This window comes from Tetrahymena thermophila (assembly GCF_000189635.1).
Source record: "Tetrahymena thermophila SB210 genomic scaffold scf_8254645, whole genome shotgun sequence".
Taxonomy (NCBI): Eukaryota; Ciliophora; class Oligohymenophorea; order Hymenostomatida; family Tetrahymenidae; genus Tetrahymena; species Tetrahymena thermophila.
Genome location: NW_002476413.1, coordinates 732,151 through 748,738, shown reverse-complemented (window position 1 = coordinate 748,738; position 16,588 = coordinate 732,151). Strand labels below are relative to the sequence as shown.

General features: G+C 20.1%; 5 protein-coding genes across 5 annotated transcripts; 3 read left to right on the top strand and 2 right to left on the bottom strand. All coding sequences in view use genetic code 6, as the record gives it.

Moving 5' to 3' along the window:
* Positions 1-3,576: 3,576 nt before the first annotated feature.
* On the top strand, positions 3,577-4,311 carry TTHERM_00126940 (hypothetical protein; the record flags this gene model as incomplete). The annotated part of the gene is made up of 1 exon (XM_001016274.3): positions 3,577-4,311. One exon carries the CDS (start codon positions 3,577-3,579, stop codon positions 4,309-4,311), a length of 735 nt encoding a protein of 244 aa, XP_001016274.1.
* A 3,852-nt stretch (positions 4,312-8,163) lies between these two features.
* Positions 8,164-8,991, bottom strand: TTHERM_00126950 (Ras family small GTPase; the record flags this gene model as incomplete). Its single annotated transcript, XM_001016275.3, has 2 exons — positions 8,164-8,651; positions 8,856-8,991. The coding sequence occupies 2 exons, from the start codon at positions 8,989-8,991 to the stop codon at positions 8,164-8,166; spliced, it is 624 nt and encodes a 207-aa protein (XP_001016275.1).
* A 466-nt stretch (positions 8,992-9,457) lies between these two features.
* TTHERM_00126960 (hypothetical protein) lies at positions 9,458-9,631 on the top strand (the record flags this gene model as incomplete). The annotated part of the gene is made up of 1 exon (XM_001016276.1): positions 9,458-9,631. One exon carries the CDS (start codon positions 9,458-9,460, stop codon positions 9,629-9,631), a length of 174 nt encoding a protein of 57 aa, XP_001016276.1.
* A 714-nt stretch (positions 9,632-10,345) lies between these two features.
* On the top strand, positions 10,346-10,765 carry TTHERM_000126959 (transmembrane protein, putative; the record flags this gene model as incomplete). The annotated part of the gene is made up of 1 exon (XM_012797702.1): positions 10,346-10,765. One exon carries the CDS (start codon positions 10,346-10,348, stop codon positions 10,763-10,765), a length of 420 nt encoding a protein of 139 aa, XP_012653156.1.
* Positions 10,766-13,505: 2,740 nt separating this feature from the next.
* On the bottom strand, positions 13,506-15,593 carry TTHERM_00126970 (hypothetical protein; the record flags this gene model as incomplete). Its single annotated transcript, XM_001016277.2, has 2 exons — positions 13,506-14,876; positions 15,009-15,593. The coding sequence occupies 2 exons, from the start codon at positions 15,591-15,593 to the stop codon at positions 13,506-13,508; spliced, it is 1,956 nt and encodes a 651-aa protein (XP_001016277.2).
* Positions 15,594-16,588: the final 995 nt, after the last annotated feature.

Sequence of the window (16,588 nt, the reverse complement as noted above, 5' to 3'; positions counted from 1 at the left end):
AATGTGAAGTAATATTTTTTAATAATTAAAACTTGTAATCAAAAGAAAAATGTTTAATTAAGCATAAAAGTATCTTTTTATAAAATGTTGTTACAAAGGATAAAAATTAATTAATTATTTTCAATCAGACTGAATTAAAGGATTTTTTTTCAATTTTACATTTTTTTATATTATCAAAAATCCATAATTAATACCAATCACTCACTCACTCGCTCTAAAATTCATTCATTCATAAAATCAAATCTAAAATTATAAATTTATGTAAAAATTCTTTTTATCTTAATTAATTTGTTATAATTATCTATTTCTTTTCATAAAAATTATATCTTTCAAAAGATTGTCTTTTTGTTTTTATTTAAGATGTTGTTAGATTAATAAGTTTTTTAAATTAATATCTGTAGATTCTCATTAATTAGTGCCGCCTGACTCACCCATTTTCTTTTTTAGGGAAATCATTGTGATATTAATAAATAATAGTTTAAATGACTTTTGAAAATGAATATTAATTATTGAGAATTGAAAGAAAATATTTTAAAAATTAGTTGATACAATATTTTAGAACATTTTTTATTACATTTTACTGATCCCTAATAACTAAGACCTATTTAAATTAAAATATTGTTGATTGTAAATTTTATGTAATTTGGATACTGTATTACATACATACTTCTAAATATGAAATAGTTAGTTGAATATTGGTAAGAATTAATTCGAAATCTGTTTTTAAAAAATAATTTATTTTTAAAAGTTAAAATACTTTATTAATTCAATTTAAGTAACATTTTATTTTAATAAATTCTGTACTAAAATGTTGCATCATAAATTTAAGTTTTAAAAATAAAACTTGAATATAATTAGGAATATTTTATTTGTTAAATTTGTTATCATTTTATTACTGATAAATTATTGATATTAACATAATTATTTAAAAATATAACTATTTTTATTTTCAAAAATCACCTTAATCTAAATAATTTAATATCTAATTAACTCGCTTTAAAATTTAAATAAATTTAATTAGTAGATTTTATCACATTTCTAATATCCATCTAATGAATCTTAATGTAAGGATTCACTTCTTTTAAATGAAATAAATTTACACTTTTAATCAAAATTCAAAACTTATAATCTTAATTAAAATTAATATTATAAGACGATGATGAAAATTGTTTAAAAAATAAAACACCTTATTTTATTCGTTTTTGTAACAAAAATAAATTAACTTTAAATGCATTAAACTCGCCTTTAGTTTAAGAAAAAATATTAAACATTTACATATTCATAAGACATAAATAAGCCTATTAACTTATAAATTAGTATTTTTATTTTTAAATGGTTTATTTTAAATATAAAAACATTTTAAACAATATAGATTTAATTTGAAATAAATAATTAATTGCTTGAAATTTGGATAAAAATAATTAATTGTTCCTTAGTTTTTCATATCTAAATTAATAAAAAAATTAGCAAAAATTGTTTTTGCCATTCATTACTGCTGATTTTTAACTAAATAAGACTTTTTATTGTAAATTTCTATTTTATGATGGAATATTATTTGAATAATAATGCTTTTAAGAAAGAAAAAAATTATTTTGTATTAATATTTTTTTAAGATTTATTTTGTTACAAATGCAAATTATCCATGTGCATTTGGACAATAAGTGGAAGGAATGTATTTTTAATATTAACTCAAAATAATTTAGTAACCTTCTAAATAAAAATAAAGATAATTAAATTAGTATTTCATTTTTACACATAGATAAATAAATATTCTTTTTACTTAATTAATAAATTTTTTATCACAAATTATTTTTTTTAATTTGTAATTAATGATTTATTTTTTAACCCAGTTCATGTTTTAATCTTCTAAGTTATATTTAAAGCTTAAAAATCATGAGATTACTAATTAATCTTCTTATTGGGGAATATCTTCTTATAAGCTTAACATTTATTCCAATATTAGCATAAATTTTAAATTCAAATAGATTTCTTATTTTTATTCATAAAATTATTACTCTGAAGAGAAAATAATTTTTAATATTTATGATTCAATAAACCTAGCAAGAAAGTACTGTAAATAATAACTTTTATGAACTAATTAAATTCTAAAAACTTACTTTATACTTGGAAAAATTTACATATCCATTCATCTTATGAAGTTGGCTTTTTCTTTTTGAAAACAAAATAAATTAAAAAATTTAAAAGCAATTTGATACATTAATTAGCATATTCGATCTATTTTTTCTTGATAATTATATTATTATTAATTACTGTATAAATCACTTTCCAGGGCAAACGGATATGTATATTTGATGATATCAATTATAACTGATTTTTAAATTAATTCAGAAACTTCAAAAGGAACTTTAATGAGCATTCTTGCCATCTTAACAATAGCTTTTTTATTTTTATAAATTTAAATGAAGTAATTAATGTAGTTTCATTTTTGAAAATCTTATATTGATAGAGCTAGTTAAGAAAATTTAATTTTTCTTTTTTTGCTTATTTTAGTTTTGACTATAAATTAGCTAGCTAGCTGTCTTTATTTGTTATTTTGTGCTTATTTTCTATAGGTATATTTGTGGTAAATAATTAAAAAACAATAATTTACTTATAAATTATCAAGAAAAAGTTAATAATTACTTACTTCAATTTGGCCAATAATCTTTTTATGTTATGATCAAAATATTTATTTTTAATTATAAAGAAACAAATGTAACATGGATTTTCTAGTAAATTACCAGCAAAAAGTTAAAATTTATTTTAAAAAATACTTTTTATTAGTTAGGTTATGATTTTATATATATCTATTAACATGAATTTTTTCATAGAATCAATGTTGTCAAAAAAGTTATTTGATTTCTTCAAGCAAAGTTAATTAATTAATAATATATTATTTTTAAAGTTAAAATAAAATTATACTCATAATTTTAAGAAAGGAATAAATGCACTCTATTATAGAGACTTGATTATATCAATAATTAACTCAGTGGCTTAAATTAAATTTTACGCTTTAGAAATATAGCTAATTAAATAGAAATTAGTAAAAATCTATTTTTAGAAAAACAAACAATAATTTCTTTCTCTTTACATATGATAGTAATTTATTTGTAAAATTTTTGTAATAATCTATCTGTATATGAAATAGTCTTAAAAGTATTTTGACATTGTTGAAGCTTATATTTTTTTAAAGAGTATATATCAATTTGCTTTGATATTTTTAGTAACTTTTACATATTATATTTATTTAAATAAAATACAGAATCTTTTTTTTGGATTTTTAATATTAATCATTTGTATTTCTAATTACTTTTCGCCAAAAAGTGTAATTAATTGAACCTAATTCTTTTATAAAAAATGCTTCTGAAAATTAAGATTGATTTTCTATAAATCAGCTCTTAGAAAATTCAATTAGTTAAAATTAATAATCATTGTGAACGAAATTTCTGGTGATATCTATTAAATATTTTGTGAATTCACTAGTTTAAATATTGTTTTTATAACAATACTCAAAACATTATTTTGAAAAAACAAAAAGAAAAAAAAATATTAAATTAAATTATAGGCAAATTTAAAATGCGTAATACGATAAATCTTTCTCAACTTGCAGTAGGTGTTGTCAAGAAAAGTATGATCTAGCAAGCTGCTGATGTAGTAGGAAGCTAATTTTACAAAAAGGAACCTGTTTTATTTCGATTAAATGAAGACGAATCAAAAGAAACTTTCCATAAAATGATGAGTAGACACTATGAAACGTCTAGTGCTATATACAATAGAATCACTAATGAAATATATGGATGTACTTTGGCATGTGATCTAGTGGCAGATATTGAAGATTAAACATAATATCCAGAAAAAATTGACCCTATTTGTTAGCTCATGGATTAAATTGCTCCTATGTACTATGAAGCTATAGGGCTTTCTTAAGAAGAAGTAAAACTTAATATGATACATTACTAGCTTTTTACAGGTGTAAAACCGGAAATGAGAGGTATGAGATTAGCTTAAAAATTACTCACTCACAACACTTCTCTTGCCAAGATTATGGGATTTCAGCATATTAGAGGTGACTTTTCTAGCCACCTAAGCTTGAATGTAGGATTAAAAATAGGATACAAGTATTTATTTGATATTAAATATGCAGAAATTGAAGTAAATGCTAAACCTAAACGCTATTGGAGAGAAGTCCCTCAGCTTTTCAATGAAGAAAGACTCTATGTAGGAAATATCTTTTTAGATGAGTTTTAACTTTGCCTAAATAGGGACGAAAATATTAATGGAATTTAAGGATAAAATCTTTTATTACATTGAGGCTTAATTAAAAACAGACTAAAAAGTTCTATGAAATTTCTATTAAAATTTGATTCAGAAAAAGTTATAAATCTTGACGGTGACTGACTGATAATACCAAACAAGAAAATGAATTAACCAAATTAATAAAACTTGAAAAACTCTTAATTCCTATTACTAAAAACAAAAATATTTTAATTGTATATATTTATTTTAATAGGTATATCTATACCATTCATTTATATGTGTTATAATAGCTATAATATTTCTATTAAATTGTTGCGAAATCCAAATATTTTTTGAATTTTTAAATAAAATTAAACTTATAAGATTAATTAATCTTCTCAAGAAATACATTTTTTTGCAAAATGAATTAATGCTGCTTTGGTTACAAATGTTAATAGAACATTCTTATTAACTAATTCATATACTTTAATAAGTCAAAGTATTCTTTAAATGTTTATTTTTATTACATTTTTATGGTTTGAGGAAAAATAATACTTATTATTTGGTAAAGAATAATTCAAGTTATTTTGATTTTATCAGAATCTAGCGATTACAATAAAAATTCTTATTATAAACGAAATAGATGATTTTTTAATTAATCAAATTTGTGGTATTTATTCTCCATCAAAATCCTAAATAAGAATTTTTTTGATCAAATTTAATATAAATTTGTTTTTTATAAGAATATTTCTTATATAAAAACTCCTTGCAAATAATTTATTAAATTGTCCAAAATTATTTAAAGACGTTTTTACTTTTATATAAGCCATCTTTAAATTTATAATATAATTTTTAAATAAGTAAATTTTATTTCAAGATCCTTTCTTTACTTTTTTATTCTTTTATTAAAATTCAAAATTAATTAATTAATTAATTATTGTTCTAAAATTATTAAATGAAGTAGCTAGCTGCTTTTATTATTATTTATCTATTTATTTATTTATTTATCTATCTATCTATCTATCTATCTATCTATCTATCTATCTATCTATCTATCTATCTATCTATCTATCTATCTATCTATCTATCTATCTATTACTATTTACCAATCAATAAATAAATAATAAATTTAAGGATTCTTTTTTTAAATTTATTATAATTTAATTTAAACTAAAAAGCTTAAGTTAGCTTGGATTATGTAGCCAGTAGCAAAGAATATAAAATATGATAACTTAAATCTTCTGTCTGATCTTTATATTTATATATTAATTTATATTAAACTTTAATAAAAAAATTTAAAAAAAATTGAATCTTTTGAAAATAATAATGTATAATTTATTTATTTTACTCTAAAATATATGAGCAGTATTCTTTATTTATTTATATACTTATTAAATTATTTTTATCTAAAGCATTAAATTTTTATTATTTTTATCTATTTCTTGTAAGAAGGAATAAATAAATAAGAAATAGAATAGAATAGAAATACTCGTGCATATAATATGCACTCATAATACATCTTAAATATAATATTTTTTATTTTTATATTTATTTATTGATAGGAATTTATAAGCATCAATAATTCGAAAATACAGGAAGAGTTTTCTCAAAATTGAAGATAACTGCTACTTTGAACAATTTTATTTTAATTCTAATCAATGAAATTATTTTAATAATATTCCCTATTAATTACATTTAACTATATAAATGAGTACTAACTGTAAGCATATTTTTAGCAAGTCTAATTTACTAGCTTTATTTTAGTTAAGCACACAATTTTTATTTGTTCGATTTCTAATACTACAATTTATTTTTCTAATGACTTTTTGTCAGATTTTTAATTAATTGTATGTATGTATCAAAACCTTTTATCAAATATATGTCTATAAATTGAAATTTTCAATTATATTGCACAAAATGAGTTAAAATTTATAATGATTATGAACTAAAATTCTGATGACACCTATTAAATTTTATGGTGAATTTATTTACTTATTTAAATGCCCTTTTTAAATCAATAATAAAATTATTATTTAAATTAATAAAAAAAAAAAAATTAAGCTTAAGACAAATTTAAAATGCATAATACTGTAAATTATTATCTGCTTGCTGCAGGTATCTATTGTCAAGAAAAGCATGCTCTAACAATCTGTGGATCTATAAGGAAGCTAATTTTACTAAAACTAACCTATTTATTTTGTTTCGTTTAAGAAAACAAAAATTTTTTTGAATTTTTAAATAAAAATACATAAAATTCACTCAACTTCAAATAAAATGAAATAAATTTTCTTTTACAAAATTAATTAATCTTGATTTTTGGTGACAAAAAAATTAAGAAGAATGTGATGAAATTAACTCTTTTATTAACTTTAGTATATTCTTTAATACTTCGAATTATATTTTGAGCTGATTGTTTTTCTTATATATTTTTTTAATCAATGAAAAACCATTTATAAAATTTTATTAAGGGCAATTAAGGCTACTTTGAATCAAAATTTTGATATTACATTAAAAATCCTTAGTTAATTAATATTAGCAAATTAGATAATTATTTAATTAACTTTTATTTTTAGTATTTATTCTTTATTTAAATCCTGGCAAAAAATTTTTAGATTAAATTTAAAGTAAATTTGTTTACTATAAAAGTAATTTTTAGAAAAAAAAATCTTTATAATTAAGTAGCAAACTGTCAATTAATTAATTTAAAAGAGCATTTTTAGCTACATTTATTTTATATCTAAAGATAGAGTTTAATTTTTAAAAGAAATATTTAATTGAAGATGTTTTACAAAAAAATATAAAAATTAAATTAGATAAAAAATGTAACTTTTAATTTATTTTTTTTTAAATTTTTAATTTGATTATGAAAGAAAGTTAAAAAATATTACTTAAATAATTGTAAAGTTAATTAATAAATGCTAAAATTGAAAATATTAACAACTTATTTTGTAACCTATTGCAAAATATTTTATCTAAAAATATAAAATTTAATTTTTAATGAAAATAAATAAATAATTTTAAGAAAAAACTTTATTTCAAAATAAAATTTTTTATTACCAAATTAAAAAATAAAAATTTTAAATAAATTTAATTATCATAAACTTATTTAATTTGTTCATAATTTATAAATTTAAAAACCAATTTTAATAATAGCTTCAAAGAACAAAATAATTATAATCTAAACAGAAATGAAATAGTACTTTAAAGTATAAATTAAGTAAACATTTAACTAAAATAAAAAATTTCTACCTATCTATATATCTAATTATTTATTTATGATAGATTAAAATAAATATAACTAAATGAAAATAATTGAATATTTAATTTAATGTTTGTATTAATTTTAAAATTAAATGAAAATGATATGGTAGTTAAAAATTAATATGTTAAAGAATGAATAACTTATATATTTATTATTTAAATTAAAGAATTTAGTATTTTATTTTTAATAATTTAAATTTTTTATGAGCTAGAATAATATGCATCACTTTAAAATTTAAGAATGAGTTTTTGAACAACCGATCAATTGATTGTTTGATTAAATTAATTTTACAATTATTTAAACAACTTTTTTATTTAAAAAAAATAAGAGAAGCTTTTAAGCACATGAAATATAATCAAAATATATACTTAAGAAGTTTATAATTTTAGTTAGAATTATTATAATATTTATATGATTTTAAGAGGTTAAAGATAGATAATTTGAGTTATACAAATCATTTTAAAAAGAGACTAATATGCTTTACTACTTACTGGTGTTTTCTAGCTTGAAGCCTTTACAACCAATACTTTAGAAGATAACTTAGCTATGGATGGATAGATAGACTATAAATTGAAAAAATTAATTTTGTGTCACCTTCTTTCTACTTGATATTATTATTTTACTGGTTTAGATTAAATAAATTAGTCTGCAACCAAAAGTAAGTTTCAACAGCATGTTCTTCCAGTGTTTTTACCATTATTGTTCTATTCTTATTTTAGAGTAAATGGAGATTCACTCTTTGGTTCTGGGTTGATATTAATTTTTTCTTAAATTTCCTTACAAATAGTGAAGAAAGCCTCAGTTACATTTATATCAGATTTTGCAGAGGTTTCGAAAAATTTAATTCCGAATGTGTCTGCGAGGGATTTACCTTCTTCAAATGTTACTTGTCTTTCGGATTCCATATCGCATTTATTACCTACTAGTAATTTTGCAATGTTTACACTTGCTTATTATCTGATTTGTTTCATCCAAACTTCAATATTTCTGAAGGATTCTTTATCATTTATTGAGTAGGTCATAATAACGCCCATAGCTCCTTTATAATAATTTTATGTGATTTATCTAAATCTTTCTTAGCCAGCAGTATCCCAAACTTGTAATTTTATTTTTTTGCCATCAATTTCTATCTTTTTGGATTTAAAGTCAATACCTTTTTAGTTAAAATTAATTATGAGATCGATCATTTATTTTTTCATTAGTTAAAGTTGAACAAAATACGCAAAATTCTTTTGGCTCAAATTAAATAAATTAGATGAAGCCATCAAATAAACATTTTAAAATGGGTATTAAATAATTTTTGCAATAATCGTTTTTTATTTCAAATTGCTAATGTGAATTTCTTAAATAATTTTACCCATAGTTGCTAAATGCGAGGTAGCAAATTTATCATCGCAAAATCTTAATAAAAGATTAGTTTTTCCTACACCAGAATCACCAATAATAAGTAACTTAAATATCCAATCGTATTCGGTATCTTTTGGTCTTTACATTTCCTACTATTTTATATATTTTGAATAATGGATTATCGAATGCTATGTTTAGTAATGTGCGTGATTTTTCAATCAATCTTTATTTTTTCAATGGATGAAGTTGAAATTATTTAAGCTTTTTAATTGATTTTTCTTTTAAGCAATTAATTTTTTTAATTTAATATATATATGGATTAATCCTATTCGTCTTTTTTTATATTGAATTTAGTTTTCCTATGCAAATTTCTTATTAATTATTTATTTTCTTCTCTTATTTATAAGTTTCTCCACATCAGCTTTTCAATGCATTAAAATTAAATTTTTGCAGAGTAGTGCTTGCTAGAAAAGATAATTCAATGAAGTCGTTAGCTTAATTATGATGCAGCTATATTCCCATAAAAAGATGATGACATGTTTGTTTTTCTATTATTTTGATGTATAAAATAAAATTGATAAAAACAATTTAAATTACAATTAAAGAAATATAATGGCGAAATATAAAGAGAAAGGAAGGTCTGTCCGTCTGTCTGTCTGTTAATTTCTCAGATAATTAAATGGATAATTTAAATTTGATATAAGTAGTGCTTTATTAGATATAAGTCATCTCTTATTAAAGGAAAGAATTTCATCATCTAATTAATTTCTTTTGATTCCTGACTGATATTATTTTGAATCTATTTGAATGAGAAATCTAAAGAGATAGATACTTTTTATAATACACTCAAATTGAGAAAAATCAAAAAGAAATTAAAAAAGAATAGCTTAAATAAAAACCAAAGAAAGAAATATCAAACAAATAAATTAAATTTTAAAAGAAAAATTGGCTTTATAAATAAATAAAAATAAATAGAATATTAGATATACAAATAAATACTGATATACATTTTAATACTGCAAACAATTATAAAACTACTAAATTTAACATAAGTATATTCAAGAGAACAAATTTAATAATATTAAAATTATCTCATTTGCTCTTATAATAAAAATTTTAATTGAAATAGAAAAAAATTCATTTATTTTAGTTTATTTTTTATCCCACTTTTCATGTTCAAATGAATTTTAAGAATGTAAATTTTATTTACTGAAACAAACAGTCCAAGTTTAAAGTTTTTAAGTAAATTATTTGAAGCTTTTGTTGAAGCTTTATATTGAGTGAGTGAGAAATTTATTTTGTTTATTAGGAAGTATGGAAAGGATATATAAATAAATATTCTTATTTTATCTATTTAGATTAATAGCTTGATTATTATTGCTTGTAATTAATTAATTATGTTAAAATCACAACATAACCAAAACATTTTGCTTTTTAATTGATGCTTAAACAAAATATTTCCTTTTTATAATTTCTAAGATAGAACAATTGTTATTAATTATGTAGGACCTTATAAATATTTGCTAAAATTTATTATTTGTTTTTATAAAGAAAGAAAACTATTTACATTTAATTTGTTAAGTAGAGTAAATAGGTTTGTAAAATGTTTTTAATGGAATATTTAATTTTATCATGTTTGTTTTAGGATTATTTCTCTATCCATTCACTTTTATCTATCGAAAATGTAGCTAAATTTTAAATAAAATTTATATTAATTCATTAGAAACCATCTTGAGTTTTTTAGTTGCATATTTATTTTGTATCAAAATTTTAGTTAGGATTAATATATACTTTTTTCTAATCTCACTAAGAAGATAAATATTATTTTCACTCATAACCGATTGCATCTACAACAAAGTTAGCTGTGTCTATGAGAGCCAAAGGGAAAAGTACTTAGTTATCTACGTAAAGATCAAGTGAAGACCTCAGATAATTTAGCTAATTCCACCCATAGGTTGAAACAAAGAGAAACTATATTGTTTTATAAGAGTGAACATACCCAATAATGTTAAAAATAAATCCATAGCCTAGTATAAAATAGAATTCATGAGCATTTAATAGAACGAATACAAAAGTGATGAATAAGAAAAAGCAAAATTATATTTTAGAAAGAGTCTTAAATTCGATTCTAGTGCAATATTTTTCAAAATAAGCTGCAAAGAAAGAAAAAAGAGCGAATTAGTATATCCAATAATGGAACTATATTGAGCTAGGTAGGAAATTAATAATAAAATGAACCAAATAAGCCTCTGAAAAAGTGAAAAAAGTAAAGTAAATTAAAACTAAGACGCGGTTTATATTTTTATCCATACTCTTGCTTAAATAGCTTGATAAATACGAGCATAACCCCAATACGACTGCAAAATAATACCAGTTTTCTCTTTAGTATCGCCATAAATCATCTACTAAAAATCTCATCGCTTGATACATACCTAAACATATTATCTTCTAAAATGAAAGAAACAGAAAAACTATTGACAAATTTTTTATATTCTGCTAGGAGCTTATTGTATTCTAAAAGTACGCAAAGTCAAGATTCTCCAGCTAAGTATACTGATCCATCACTTAGCTCAAACACAAATACTTTTGTCTATGAAATTTTCAATAGAATTATTTTGTGAAATTTTTCTATTCTATGATGAGAAGGTATTACAGAACAGTGTTTTATTGCTACTAGCCTAATTATTCTAAGTAATATTATTGATTTTTGATAACTTTAAAGTCTGTTAATGACTGCTAAATTTATTTATAAAATGTTTTTAATGAGTCTTATCTAAAAATACTTAACTAGCTAGCTGATTACTATCAACTATACTTTTGAGATGTTTTATGATTTGTATTTAACAAGAGCTTAATAAGATTTTTTTTGCAAATTAAATTAATTAAATAATTTTTTTATAAATTTGATAAAAATTTCGAAGGTAACAAATTAATTTTCACTAACTCCAAAGATAATCAATCTCATTTTTTTGTGTATAAATTATACAACTAAAAATAAATATATATATCATCTATTTCATTTAGCATCCAGCTCATTTATGCAATCAAAATTATTTGTTAACCCGCTCCTGCTAAGTAATGCAAGTAAGCTTAAAGCATTTGAAATTAAATTAAATATGTCAGAAATCAATCCAATTCAAAAAAAAAAACTATCATAAAAAATAAAGTAAAAGATAACTAAAACATTTGGATTAAATATCTTACATTAAAGACTAAAAAGTTTCTTTTCTTAATTATTTTTAAAAAATTAATACTCAAAAATGTAATTATTTTAAATAAAATGTTACTAAAATCTAAATAGATATTTGTAATTAATTTAAAAAAAAATTTTTTTTTTTAAATAGACAAAATCCATAAGCTTTAGTGATAAGATATGATAGAAAATAAAATAAATTAAATAATCTAATTATTTTAAGATAGTTGTTTGACCATTTTTAAATTAAAAATCAAAATTAAACATTTTACATGTTTCTTTAAGATATTATTAATTCAAAAAATTTATTGTACTAAATTACTGTAAATTCTCTATAATATTGATAGAAAGAATCCCTTTTTAAATAAAAAATAGTCCGAATAATTCATTTTTATTGTTTAAAATGAAAATTATACGAAATTTTACTCAGCATAAAATCGCAGTCTATGATTATATATAAGTGTATAAATTAATGTAATATAAAAGCAGGATAAGTAAGATCTACCTATTTATTTATGATTCCTAAAAAATAAAAAAATATCTTTATTTAAAATATCATCTGAGATTTCAAGATATTAGGGAGACATAATTTATGTTTACAATTTTTGGTTTGGATTAAATGATAAAATTTATCTAAATATTAGTAAACCTTAATTCAGATATATACCAATATTTTATTAATATAAAAAAATAAATGATTTTAAAATAAAAAGAATTTTTTAAATTAAATATATTTTATTTAAACATAAGCAAATATTCTAATAAATTTATATTTCTTTTATAATTTTAATATTCTAATATCATCAATAAATATTAAAATAAATACAAATTATTATTTTAACATTAATAAATAAATATTCTAATAAGATATTAATTAAGAATTTTTATTTAAGAAATAACTTTAGAGATCATATAAATATGTATTTATTAACTATTTTATTCGAATAAAAAAAGTTTATTGTTTTTAGTAAAAAGTTCAAAAAGAAATTTTATTAATTTATTATTTTAGACTTTTTGAGCAACTTTTATTAAAATTAAAATAAAATGAATCCAAAAATAAATAAAGAATTATGTTAAAATAAACTAAATTTAATTAACTATTTAAAGTAATAAAGAATTGAATAAGATTTTATTATTTTAAAAATATTTATGATAGATTAATTTAGATATTAAAGGATTATATTTAGAAATAATACTAATCTTTAAATAAAATACATAAACTATTATTACTTATAATTTTATTATTATTTTGAGTTAGCTAATTTTATAATATTTAAAAAATAATATTTAGATAAGCAACAATTAATTTATTGATTGTTACAAATAAAATTTAGCTTAATTTTGGAATGGCTCAATATCGTTTTTGTCTTTTATTAAAAAAATAAATTAATTTTTTAAAAAAGGATAAATAAAACTTTCATGACATATATATATTCATCCATTCAAAATTTATATTTCAATGATAGATCAATCAATCAATTAATCAATATCTGATATTTATATATCACTATCAGATTAAGAGATGTCATTGAGGATAATTTATTTATATATGAGACATTAATGTGAAAGGGTTTTTTATTAAAGATATGATGACACTTCACTGAGCAGAGAAAGAGATGGGAGTAGATTATAAGAATAAGAGCCTTCTAATTTAATAATAACTGCAATAATGATTAGAAGGGTTTCGTAAGATTCTTAATAAAACTTTAAGTATACAAGACACATAGCTCTATTGTAGAAGATGAAGAGATTTTTAAATATTCTTTTATAACTATGTTTAGATGTGAATTCTATATCTAGTTTATAGTTTTTATTGCTAGAAAGTGACTTCAAAATTATTGGTAGTTTTTCTTAAATTTATGAATATGCTTTATAAGTATTTTATAATGAATCTGAAGAAGTATATATTGGTTCGTTATTTTACTAAAGGGTTAAGAACTTGAATAATGTCAAATAATCTTAGTCAACAAAATCAATATCTCTTAAAATCGGACCATAATCTATAAGATGTACTACATTTTCATATTAGCCACAACGCTTCAAGGTCATTAGAAAATCAAAATAATTTGATTTATCTTATTATTCTAAGTAGGGTATTTCGCTTGGTATGGGAAGATACTCTTAGCTGAGAGCCTTAATATCTTTAAAATATTTAACTGTAAATGGTTTTAGTATTTAGTATTCCTTCTCAGTAAACAAGTAAATTTGTTTATTTGCCTTTTTCTCTTTCTTTTCTATTTTAGTGATGATGTCTGTTGAGAAATTTTTTTTAACCTATTCCTATAGACTCTCATAATCTTATCCGACAATCAGGGTGAAGAAAATAGTTAAATATGGACCTTAATAACCTAGGTCTCTTATTTTTTAAAGTAAGCACACATTCAGCTCGATAATAAAATCTCTGGGGTCATTTTCAAACTTCTAAATATCAATAAATTATCTGGAATCGAAATTTTTACCGTGCTCCATTAACTTCAAAACATATGGTAATCTGTTAGTAAATATAACTAAATCGTAGAGCTAAAATAGATTTTCTTCATAGAACTTTTTATGATATTCTTGTATCTATGGGCTGCCTAGCAAATATAGATTTTTTCTGACTAATTCTACATTTCCAATTCTCTTAAGAGACTTTAAATATTCTAAGCAAAACTGAAGATATTCTAAATCATGTTACTTTTTGCTATCAAATATTTATATTCTATTATTAAATTCTTTGTCTATTATTGATTATTCACTATGACACTAGAAAAGGAGAATAACCAATAAATCTCTCAGTTTAGATTATTTATCAAGAAACATAAGAGCCTAATCAACATAATATTCTGCGCTTTATAACTGATTTAATTTAATAAGAGATAATGCAATTATACAATTTATGCGAGGGTTTTAAACTTACAAACATTAATAAAGCCATTGAAAGATCACCAAACGTATGTGAATAGATTTAAAATTATTTAATTTTTTTACTAAAGATATCACCAAATCTTTAGAGATATTTTCTACTTTGATGCTATCATCATTTAAGTTTTGTTGAATAAAGTTGATATATTTGTTTATATTTTGATATATTTCATTTAATTCTTAAATGTATTCCGTTTAATTGTATTTCTTTTTTTACTCTTTCAGCTCTTTTATTTGCTAAATCTTCTCTAATAGATATAAAACAATAGAGTAAAATATATTATTGACTTCAAATTGATCCTAATTCTTTTCAAAATAGTCTTTTGCATAATCAAAATTATCATCATCCATAACATGATAAAATAATTGCTCATCTAATTTAAGCTAATCAAAATCTACTTTATCATTTATTATTTATTTTTATAATTAATTTGTGTTGTAGCTTCCAGTATTTGAAGATTTTTTTTAGGTGTTTGACTTCACTGTTTTTTAATTGCTTTGAGTATTAATTTAATTTTCTACAACTACATTATGTTTTTAATGACTATGCTATTCATCTTCGTTTTCTAAAAAAATATTATGATCGTCATCTTCTTCAACTATACCGCTCTCAGTATTTAAGCCATAAACTTAATAATAATGATCGCCCATTTAATTATGTTGTTATTTTTGATGTTTTTATGAATCTTTACTTTCTTTTATTTTTTGCTTCTCTTTTAGAACAAATTAAAAAGTTTTGAACTAAATAAACAAATATTAATAATTTAAAAGATAGTTAGCTAAATAAGTATATCAATATAAAATAACAATTTTGTGTAAAACATTTATTTAATTAATAATTTATTTTTTCAATCAATATTTTGATTACAAGTGTTAGTAAATTTCTACATAAAATATAGATATTTTTAAAGTATAAAATATATCTTTTAATATTTTTTTTATCCATTTTTTATTTTTAAAATTAAAATTCAATATAGAACAAAATATTTGGTGACAAAGAATTATAAATTTAAAATTAAAATATGTATTTGAAGAAATTAACTAAATTTTTATGATAATCAATCAACATTTCTAATCTTCCCTATAAAAAAATTATAATTTTAAAAAAATAAATTTGCCTAAAAAGCATCAAATAAAATTAAAAAAAATAATTTTAATATTATTACCAAAAGAAATGAACAACTAAAAATTAATTACTCTTATTCTCTGAGAGCCATCCTAATCTCTTCATATATATATTTATATATATAGTCTCTAAATCTAATTTATGAAACAAGTTCAATATTTACAGAACATGGTGAATGCAAGTAAATAGGTGGTTTTTTGAGACATTCAAAAAGTTTAATTTACAAATACATAATTTAAATAATTTATAATTTACATTTTTAACTTCTTCTATCTATTCTTTAAAAATATATATTTCTTTTAAATAAATATACTTCTTAAATAAACTTTCTTTTCATAATAAATTTATACATATGCCTAATTCAATTTTACTAAATATAAATTTACTTTATTTTTGAGAATATTGAAATGTTGATAAATTTCAACATCAAATAAAATTGATTTTAAAGTATTAGAAGCTATTTATTTTTCTTATTTACTCATTGAAATAAATTAAAATAAATACAAAAAAGTATCAACCA